The sequence below is a fragment of the Labrus bergylta genome, chromosome 18, assembly GCF_963930695.1.
Source record: "Labrus bergylta chromosome 18, fLabBer1.1, whole genome shotgun sequence".
Classification (NCBI taxonomy): domain Eukaryota; kingdom Metazoa; phylum Chordata; class Actinopteri; order Labriformes; family Labridae; genus Labrus; species Labrus bergylta.
The window spans coordinates 15,929,227-15,939,683 of NC_089212.1; the positions used below are offsets into that span (position 1 = coordinate 15,929,227).

General features: G+C 40.9%; 3 protein-coding genes across 8 annotated transcripts; 2 read left to right on the forward strand and 1 right to left on the reverse strand.

The window, feature by feature from the left end:
* Window positions 1-779: 779 nt before the first annotated feature.
* Window positions 780-3,237, reverse strand: ccdc32 (coiled-coil domain containing 32). 2 transcript variants are annotated; one of them, XM_020650189.3, is made up of 4 exons: window positions 3,081-3,237; window positions 2,588-2,850; window positions 1,651-1,804; window positions 780-1,530 (listed from the first exon to the last, which is right to left on the reverse strand). In XM_020650189.3, exons 2-4 carry the CDS (start codon window positions 2,835-2,837, stop codon window positions 1,335-1,337), a joined length of 600 nt encoding a protein of 199 aa, XP_020505845.1. In that variant the 5' UTR covers window positions 2,838-2,850; window positions 3,081-3,237; the 3' UTR covers window positions 780-1,334. The 2 variants fall into 2 exon arrangements, with proteins under 2 accessions (XP_020505845.1, XP_020505847.1); XM_020650191.3 differs by having other exon boundaries at window positions 2,588-2,881; window positions 3,081-3,226.
* Window positions 3,238-3,342: 105 nt separating this feature from the next.
* pcmtl (l-isoaspartyl protein carboxyl methyltransferase, like) lies at window positions 3,343-6,468 on the forward strand. 5 transcript variants are annotated; one of them, XM_020650180.3, is made up of 9 exons: window positions 3,343-3,413; window positions 3,723-3,908; window positions 4,455-4,559; window positions 4,646-4,677; window positions 4,769-4,873; window positions 4,970-5,090; window positions 5,196-5,281; window positions 5,405-5,574; window positions 5,788-6,468. In XM_020650180.3, the coding sequence occupies exons 2-9, from the start codon at window positions 3,791-3,793 to the stop codon at window positions 5,822-5,824; spliced, it is 774 nt and encodes a 257-aa protein (XP_020505836.1). In that variant the 5' UTR covers window positions 3,343-3,413; window positions 3,723-3,790; the 3' UTR covers window positions 5,825-6,468. The 5 variants fall into 5 exon arrangements, with proteins under 5 accessions (XP_020505836.1, XP_020505839.1, XP_020505835.1 ...); XM_020650183.3 differs by having other exon boundaries at window positions 3,381-3,452; window positions 5,752-6,468; XM_020650179.3 differs by having other exon boundaries at window positions 3,381-3,452.
* A 987-nt stretch (window positions 6,469-7,455) lies between these two features.
* On the forward strand, window positions 7,456-10,191 carry rpusd2 (RNA pseudouridine synthase domain containing 2). The gene is made up of 3 exons (XM_020650173.3): window positions 7,456-8,138; window positions 8,286-8,582; window positions 8,726-10,191. The coding sequence occupies exons 1-3, from the start codon at window positions 7,512-7,514 to the stop codon at window positions 9,533-9,535; spliced, it is 1,734 nt and encodes a 577-aa protein (XP_020505829.2). The 5' UTR covers window positions 7,456-7,511; the 3' UTR covers window positions 9,536-10,191.
* The last annotated feature ends 266 nt before the right edge of the window (window positions 10,192-10,457 follow it).

The window sequence follows — 10,457 nt, forward strand, 5'->3', positions numbered from 1 at the left end:
TCAGGTTAACATTATTCAGTAAGATTTTCTCATTTTTTAATGTTGCTGTATGAATATAGCTATAAATATAAGTGTAGCGACATCCAATAATCTTGCACAACAGACCTTCAGTAAATCCTGTCATTGTGAAGGTTTTGTGTGTAGGTTGTGTTTTTTGCTAAAACTGTTTGAGAGGCTTTGATTAAAATTCACGCTCAATCTGGAGGATTCATGTTGCAGTTGCACTGTATAGCATTGTGCCAAACAGTGTTTAACATTTTTTGTCAGCCTTTTTTGCAGTGATCCAACCTTTGAAAACATTGGGTCCTACATTTCTGATAATGCCATTAAATAGAGTCATTTTCTGGTGCAATTCCAAATATTTCAAACAGCGTACATTGAATAATATGACTGTATGACGTTGTTTAATATGTTTGGTTTCCCATCCCAAGCGGAGTTTGGAATCATTTTACTCGTGTAAATTCTTAATTACTTATTTTAGATTTGTTTGTTTTGGTCTGAAATCTGAATTGAAGACTGCCAACTTAAAAGTTTTGACACATTCTGTACGAATAAAATATGTTTCTTTGCTGCCATGTAAAGTTCCTGCAGTCAGGAAAGTGGACAACAGGGGGGAACTTTATATACTTATCACCTGACACAGTCCAACCGGTCACTGCTCTCAGAGACCACACACAATTCTGCATCTGGAAATATGCTAAATTTGAATTGCAGCTTAAATAGGTTAAAGGTTAATATCACAGCATGCTTGATGCAGCTTACAAGCAGAAACCTGAGGATGAACTTTACGTGTTTTTATTGAAACACAGGTAAAACATCACGTGTAATATCAACATGGTAAAAATAGATATGCTACAATATTTTCAGGGATATAATCCTGCCTTAGATGTCACAATTAAAAAAAAAAAAAAAGAAAAATCATGTCTCTGAAAGATAATATGTTGCTGAAGTCATCAGAGTCTAATATACAACATTGCTGCATGTGGTTCTTCATTAAATGTAAATAAAGAGCCAGTCTCATGGCAGACACTGTGGGTGGAGTCATAATAGGCATGATTATAATTCTACTTCTACCAGACAAACAGTCTAATGTAAAATTGTCACTTATGTTATTTCATGGAGTGATTTGGTTGAGGGGAAAAAACACATGGGGTTAATAAGTACTTAACACTCCGTTGCCAGGGATACTGAGAATGATAACAGGCTGTAATGGTTTCATTGACCGCGGTTAACAAAAGCTGGGGCCGAAACACTGCTATACATAATGACACTCAAGTCAGCCGTAGTGAATAATCACAGAATTAATTCTTTTAGTGTTGCTATTACTACCACATTCATTTATCTGGGCTGTGAGCATCATCTTCCTCTGTGTTTTGTCTTGCAGCCTCTGCGTCTTCATCCTCGTCGTTCTGTGTTTGGTTTACATCAACCATGTCCTTATTCTGAGACGGCCGCAGGAGATACTCCAGCTCTTCTGCGCTGATGGCCACTTTCTCAGGAATCAGCCACCTTTTGAAGTTGTCAATTGCACTGGGGAAGGGAGGTACACAAGTAATCAAAGGTATTATTATTATTATTATTATTATGGTTATGGTTACAATTATTATTCCTGCAACATCAGAAGTAAAGATGTTTAATAAACTCTCTCACCTCTCATCCATGTCTCCTCCTTGGAAGAGCTCTGAGGTCTGAGCGTCGTGCAGAAATCTGTCCCAACATTCCTTCTTCGCTTGAGATAAGGAGCGCAACATGTCCCTGGAGGTCACGTCACTGGACTGGCCCTTTAGTTTCTTAAGGCGGGTCTCTGCAAAATTTGTAGACAGAAAACACATAATATTGCATCTCGATTTTGTGTGTTGACCTCTGAAAGGTAGGTTGAGAGCTAACCGTGACTATGCATGCGAATGAAAGCACACAGAGCAGGATGCAGAACTTTGTGGGCCAGTCGAAATGAACTTACCTTAGAATGAACATTGCCATTTCTCCCACATGACACTGGCTATTTCCAAATCACCAACTTGGAATGTGGAGTTGTTGTTATTGGATTGATTTCATTATAAGTTTTTTTTTTTTTTTTTAAAGCCTTTATAATGAACAATTAACTGTAGTTGAAAAGTCCAATTAAATAGGACCATATGCCTATACACACACACACACACACACATATATATATATATATATATATGGTCCTATTTATATATAACGAAAGTACTTAGGCCATCATGAACTGATTTTATGTGAGTCAAGACCAAGACATGGATATTCAGTTAAAACCACTTACAAAAAATAAACCCTGTCATGGTCTTAAAATGGCTTTTGGCAAGACATAAAGAAGTCACGTGACATGCTGATTAAAGCATGTATGTGGAAACTGAAACAACCTTGAATAAATCCCAGGTGAGGAAAAAAAAAAAAAAAATGGCAAATGAAGTGTGGTGTACTTGACAGGAGTTGTGCAAAGTGTTTCACTGTGAAGAAACTGGAAGCTAAAGCAAGAAGGGTGTTTGGTGGATGCTGGAATAACCAGGTGGGTGGAAAACACAGTGTAATAAAAAGACCTACAAAAAGGCTGGATGGGTGTTTGTACCTAAACTGGCTATGTACAGCTCAGAATCCTCCATGGGTTCCCATTTGGCAGCAGAAGAGCTGCTGGTATTTGTCCCGTTACATTGTCCATTGACTGGTGCGGCTGGCTGGAATGAGTCTTTGAACTCCGTGTTGTTGTTGTTGTTGTTTTCCGGGATTGCTTCTGCTCGCCCATTGGGTAGACCTGAACAGATTTCGGACCACAGATCTCCGCTGGACCGGACCTCATGACTCTCGAAATCTTCAATCATTGTGGTGCAGGGGCTGAGTTAGAGCAGATACAATCCACATCAGCCTGGTGACAAAGACTTGTTAACTTAACACAGGCACGCACATACAAAAGAAGACTGTGCAAGATTTCCAACTACGACAAAAAAAATAAATCAAAAACTGATTTACATCAACATGCTTTCGCAAAAATATCGTCTGTCACTATGCGTTTAAAGAGTTATACAGGCGGGTTGACATCGTAATGAATTGCAAAAACGCCTTACCTGTCTGAAATCCTTCAAAGGTTAGTCGTTATTTCCTTAAATGTATGAATAGAAAGATTAGCCTTGTTAGCTAACCGTGTTCAGGAGCCACAATCCTGAGATGAGCGTTGGACCACTTCCCTATTTACTGTCGTGTGATTGGACCTTATCAACGCCCGTCAAAATGAATTGCGATGCGATTGGATGACGCGTCAGCTTTTAACACTCAGCTTCTGATTGGTCAGGTGCTGCTGGGGGGGCTTGCCGAAGAGGGAGCCCGGAAGTTTGTCTCAGCTGGAAGGGACGTGTGTGTGGGGTTGGGGGGGAAGCGGGGTTGGGGGACGAACTACTAAGGTAAACAACCTTTCCTGACCGCTGTTCCGTCTGTTTTTCGTGAGTAATTACTGTTTCAAGAACTGACGCTGGTTTTTTTTTTTGGAAATAGTGTAAATCAATTATCTGCTTTGACGTTAACTTATTCGCGTAGACGTAAACTGCGTGACTGTAGCTGCTCGCTGGCTCAATGCCATGCTCAGTTTCATGTGTGACATGCTTTGCCACATTCAGGTCGTTTTGCATGTCATTATAGATTATTGCAACCCCAGAGGATGCATCAATACTGCTTATAAGAATATTACATTTGCGTGTGGTTTTGTCACATAGGCTGTTCAGGCATGCAAAGCGCCGTGATGTGATGATCATGACACTGCAGTGAGATCCTTTTGCAGGAGATGCGAGCAGCGCTGCGCCTCGCAGTAGTGGCTGTCCCTATGGGTTTGCTGCTGTCCCGCACCATGGCGTGGATGTCCAGTGGCAAAACACATCCAGAGCTCATCGGCAGGCTGAGGGGTACTGCACTTTTCACAAAGGGGGGTCGTGAGTTTGGCATGAATGAACAAGGACTGAAATGAATTTAAAGCAGGGAGATTCGTCCCTCAAAAAAGAAAGCCATCCTTTGGCAACTTAAATCCGAAAACTGTAAGGAAAAGTTCCCCAGAATTAAGAGAAATAATGACAAGAAAATGTATACATCTATTTTGAATTATCAATATCAGGAAATAGTGATTAAAAAATGACAGAAAAAAAAGATACTGGATGTTTGAAAGAACATGTAAGGATGATGTTATATAGGAAATTTGAAAAGTATATAATACTGAACTTTTTTGCCGGTTTTAAACTCTATTTGAGATTTTATCACAATATTAGAATTCACAACATATGATTGATTAATTTAGATACAATCTACCTTTGTGCGCTGACTCGATACTATCTGTTTATTCTCATATTTTGACCCTTAAAGCATCAGGAAACACAAAATCAATGTGGAGACAGCAATCGTCCTGCACACATTTAAAATTACATATCAGTGTATTTGCCTCCTGCTTTCTCCTCAAGATCACGGGGTGATCCGTAACGACCAAGTGTTTAATGCAATGCTGGCTACAGACAGAGGGATCTACTCCAGAGACTATCCTTATGCAGACTCTCCTCAGTCGATAGGTATTCATTTCAGTCGATCCTTGTAAACACTTAGATGCACACATTTGTTATCAGTACAGTAACACGTTTATTTGTTATTATTACAGGCTTCAGGGCAACCATCAGTGCACCACACATGGTGAGTAAACATTTCCCTGTTACACTTTATAATCCACATTTAATCTTGTTTACAAATGACTAGCTAGATTTCCTCTGTGCTGGTTTGACAGCATGCTCATGCTTTGGAGCTGTTAAGTGACAAACTAACTGAAGGGGCTTCGGCACTAGATGTAGGCTCAGGAAGTGGATATCTCACTGCCTGCTTTGCAAGGATGGTACGTCATACAAAAACATTGCCTAATACTTCCCCTACAAGTAATATTGACAGGATTTGGCTGAGTGCAATACATTCATTTTTCTCTCGCTTGCAGACAGGGCCCAGTGGTAGAGTGGTCGGCATTGAACATATCGACGAACTGGTTCAAATGTCAATAAAAAATGTGCAAGCAGATGACCCAGAGCTGCTCACCTCTGGACGTGTCAAACTTGTCTGTGAGTAAAAAAAACCCCAAAAAAACCTTTAGGGTGTACAAATTTTGTTGTTAACATCATACAAGTAAGGACACTCAACAACATCTTTTCTACATCTGTCACCAGTGGGAGATGGAAGGCTTGGCTACCCAGAGGGCGCACCATTTGATGCCATTCATGTTGGTGCAGCTGCAGCTACTGTTCCGAAATCTGTAAGGACATGTGTGGCTTTACCTGTTGTAGGAAAATAACATGGAAAAAAAAATAGCAGAAATAATAACGTTGAACAGCTACATTCAGATTCAGTCTGTGTTATCTGCTTTCTCTTTTAAAAGCTCTTGGAGCAGCTGAAGCCTGGTGGCCGGTTGGTGCTCCCAGTGGGCCCTGATGGTGGCAGTCAGGTGCTTGAACAGTACGATCGGCAGAGTGATGGGACATTCCTCAAGAAAGCTTTGATGGGAGTGATTTATGTCCCCCTTACTGACAAGAGGCGTCAGTGGCCTGGGTATAAAAGAAATAATAACTTTTTACACTACAACAGTGAATGAAACCAAAGTCATTTAACAATAAAAAGCTTCACATAATGTTTTAACTCTAACTCGATTAGGTTCTTCTTGAATCTAATGAGAGAGACATCCAGAAATATGATTTTATCCATGGCCATCCTTTTTTCTCTTGCCAGAGGTGAGCTCTGACTGCAGTGTGGTTGCCCCTGCAGGAGGTGGCGTTGGTGCTGCATCTCTGGGGCGCCGTAGCGCTTCTTGTGGTTTGACTGAGCCCCAGTCCCACTTGGTTGTCACTTAGCAACATAAAAGGAGGATCTCGATCTGTTTGCCTGACCAGATTGTCTTCCAAGAGTGACTGAATGAGTAACCACGGCTGGACTGATGACCCAGAATCCTTTGAGTCAACTCAGGCGCTATAAGGATAAAGTAGAAGACAGGTTGTGTAAGATTTTACTGACTTCTTTATAATTCATGGGTAAGTCGCTAATGTTCAGAAGTTAGGGAAATGCAGTTATAGCTTGAAAAAGCTGAAGTACCTTTTTTTTTTTCAGGATGTTTGGAAATTCCGATGAAAGATAAAAAATGTTTTGTATATGTGTAATCTTAAAGGATTGATTTAGTTATTTTTAACTGTAGTTACTCATACAAAGAAAAGTGAAAGCCATAGAATAATAATGAAACTACAGCAAATTAACAAAGTAATATAGTTTTTGGTGAGAGGTTCCTTACTGGTTTCTTATACTATATATGTAGGGTAATGCACTGTACTGTAGAGAAGATGAGGCATTGTGCCAAAAATTATCAATTGAGAAAACTAACATTTTGAAACTCATCAAACTGTATCATTATGTGTACAACTGTATGATTTATTAATAAAACCCAATGAACCAATGGCTTATTGTATTTTTTCCCCTTCATTAATGTCAAATCATCTAGATCAGGACAGTGGGGACCAGGAAGAAATATAATTGTTAAATACAAAACTCACGCAGTTTCAGTTAATCGAAACAAAACAAAAAAATAAAAGTGTTAATTTTGAAAAACATACCAAGGATTAATGAAAATAGGCCTACTGGCAAAAATATCCACTTAAAATGTTCTTTTAAGATTATTCAGATTTTTAAAATTATTTAGCAAGGGTAGATGCATAGTCAGCTGTTTTTTTATTACCACAAGTTCATACTAATCACATTAACCTTCGTAGGGTCTTGTTTAGTCACATCCATGGTCTTCAGGTCAATTTGATCCAGCTCATTTTCAATATAAACCCAAAAAATCCTACTAATCTTAGCTTGTTCTTCATTACTAACTGCAGTACTAAAAATTCAATCAATATTTTGTATTTAGTTTTGTGTATTTCAGTCAGACAAAAGAAGGGTTTTGTTCTACTGAGTAACTACCCAGTATGATGCCTCACTTCATTCTCTTAGGTAATCAAAAGTTACTCTATAAAATTGGATGATAAGTTCCTCACTATCTACCCATTAACTAATGGTTAACTAGTAGTTCATTCCCCATTAACGATGCAACAATTTGTGTGGTTTATCCAACATTCATTATCCGTATCAAACGCATGAAATGAACCATTTTCATATCACATGTTTAGTACAGTAAATAAACCAAGCAGAAGATGTTTCATAGAGAAAAATAATTTTAACATACTTTTCCTTGATGTTTACATTTTAAAACAGGCCAATTTGACCCGATGACCCCAGGAAAGTAAAAAAATGATGTCATCACTTTTGTGTCAGCCACATGAAGGGTCACACTCAATACACGCTATCAACCGGTTGGTGGCGATAGCGTTTTCGGTAAAGAAAAGAAATAGAAGAAGAAGTAGGTTTGGCCGTTGGAACTACACATCGGACTTGTTGGACTACACATAAACGTCACCAGAACGCGCCTTCGACGTGAAGGACCTTTTAGCGATAAAGTAATGCACGTGAGTGTGTCGTTTGGAGGTTTGAGAAGATGTAAACTATTGCCAGTCGTCTCTACTCAAGCGGAAGACACCGTTCACAAAGCACAATACAGCACATTGTCGTTTCGAAACATTTCCCGGGCTTTGCTTTGTCATTTTCGTGGCTCGACGATGGCGCAGGCAGCTGCCGATCCTGCTGGAGCCGCACAGGTAAACAGCCCGGTGTCCGCGGAGGAAACGAGTACGGCAGAGGCAGCAGAAAGTGGGAAACGCAAAAGCGACGAGACAGACCAACCCGAGTCTAGGAACCGAGGGAAAAGGCGACGAGGAGCGGGAGGGAAGAAGCAGCGTCCGGGTGAGAGATACATCCCGCCACCACAGAAGCGGAACCCGGGTGTCAGCTTCAGCCGGGAGCATTTCGACGAAACCTCATATTACTTTGAAGGTGGCCTGCGCAAAGTTCGTCCGTACTACTTTGACTTCAAAACGTACTGCAAAGGTCGGTGGATTGGAAAAAGCCTCCAGGATGTGTTCAAGAGTGAGTTCAGAGCGGAGTCCATTGAGTATTACCAAAAGGCCTGCAAAGAGGGTCGCATCCGGCTGAACGAGACGCCCGTGGAAGACCTGTCTGTGGTACTCAGGGTCAGTATCATCTGTTCAATGTGCCCAAAGTTAAGGAAGGTCTGGCACCACTTTGTTAATCAACCCATTTTCAAAAGCATTAAAAAGTTGTCCCAGTATTTTGTTTGAATCAGTGTAAATGTTTTAATCTTTCCATGCTTTCAACAGAATAACGACCATATGAGGAATACTGTGCACCGCCACGAGCCCCCCGTCGTTGGTACGCCTCTGAAAGTCCTCGTGGATGACGGTGAAGTACTAGTGGTCGACAAGCCTGCCTCCATCCCTGTCCACCCTTGCGGCCGTTTCCGCCACAACACCGTCATTTTTATCCTTGGAAAAGAACGGGGCGTCTCTGAGCTGCACACTGTCCACCGGCTTGACAGGCTCACCTCTGGGGTGCTGCTGTTCGCCAGGACACTGGAGATATCGCAGAGGCTGGACCAGTTGGTGCGAAACAGAGAGGTACGTTCGGAATCTGTTGGGTTTAAGCTGTGTTATTTCTCTGGTGACGTTCTTAAATCCACATCAGATAATGCATCATTTTTATCAAATGATCTTTCTAAATGAATGTCCTTTTTTTTTTTTTTTTTGTTCTTTTTTATCAGCTTGAAAAGGAGTATGTGTGTCGGGTAGATGGGGAGTTCCCAGAGGGTGAGCTGGTCTGTGAGGAGCCCATCCTGGTCGTTTCATTTAAAATCGGTGTTTGCCGTGTCGACCCGACAGGTAAGGAGTGCAGAACTGTATTCCAGAGGCTAAACTATAACGGGAAAACCAGCGTGGTGCGCTGTTTACCCCTGACTGGCCGCACACACCAGATCAGGGTTCATCTCCAGTACCTGGGCTTTCCTATCCTCAATGATCCAATCTATGGGTCCTCAGCATGGGGTCCTAACAGGGGTAAGGGGGGTGTGGTGGGGAGGAGTAACGAAGAGCTACTTCAGGCTCTTGTGGAGGAACATCGCTCTCAGGAGAGTCTTCACCTCTTGGATATACCAGATGATGGGATTTTGATTGAGCAAGAGGTTGGGAAAAACGAGACGCCTAAGACCGTAGATAAATTAGATGGAACCTCTGAGCCTAAGAAGGGAAATTCTCAGATACAGGTTGATAGCAGTGAAACAGTTAATGACCTTACGCAGGGCTGCACAGACCTAAACACTAAGAACACCTCACTGCAACCTCCACCAAGCAATTCAAATGGAAATCAGAGAGAAGCCGCTGAGTTGACTCACAAAGACCCTCCAGGGACCAGAGACCTGCTTTGCAGTGAATGTAAGCTAGTCCGACCAGATCCTACAGAGAGGGAACTCATCATGTATCTCCATGCTTTACGCTACAAAGGACCTGATTTTGAATATTCAACGCCTCTACCTGACTGGGCAAAAGAGGACTGGGTGGAAGCTGAATTCAACTGACTGACGAATTTCCGTCGCTACATTGTAAAAATGTAAAAGTATCCTTTAAAACGTGGGAAGGTTTTTTTTTATTTTTAAGATTTATTTTTGGGCATTTTGTGCCTTTTAATGGAGAGACAGGACAGTGGATAGAATTGGAAATCAGGGAGATTGAGTAGGGAATGATATGCGGGAAAGGAAACAAAGGCTGGATTCAAACCTGGGCCGCCCACTTGGAGGACCATAGCCTCCATACATGGGGCACGCACTAACCACTGCGCCACCAGCGCCCATTGGGAAGCATTTTTATTGACATTTTTTCAGTGACTTCTCTGAAGGGAAAATAAAGGCTTTACTTTTTAGTTAATTGTATGCTTTATCAACTAGGATAAAGTGAGGAGTAAGTTTTCTTAGCTCCAGGCTCCCTTAAATATGAATTAAAGGAGTTGTATTTGTTTTAATTTCAGGGCTCTTTTATTGTGAAAAGAATGTCCTTTTAACTTAATGCCATCCTTTCTGCCTGTTATCTATCTGCTGCTTCAACCTTGATTTGAAATGAATAAAAAATCCAAACCGCAGGAAAATGTGTTTTTTATTTATTTTGTAAAAAATTAACAGCATTGGCATCTTCAAATAATAATGATGGTTAGGACCTTTTTTTTTTTTTTTTCTTAATACAAAGCTTGTGTTGTTGCTTTTGTGTCTCTAAGGCTGGTTTCTCTGCTCAGTGACTTATATTGAAGGCTTTTTGAAGGATTGTGATGTTACAGACAAAGTCAAAAGCAAACACTTCTTATAAAGAGAAAGCATGAATACAACTCTGCTCAGAGGCACATTTGACACAAGTCTGTTCTTGTCCATGTCTGACCCACCATCACCTCTAACACTGCTTTGACATATATACTTATTATCACACTAGGGACCATACACACATTTCTCATTT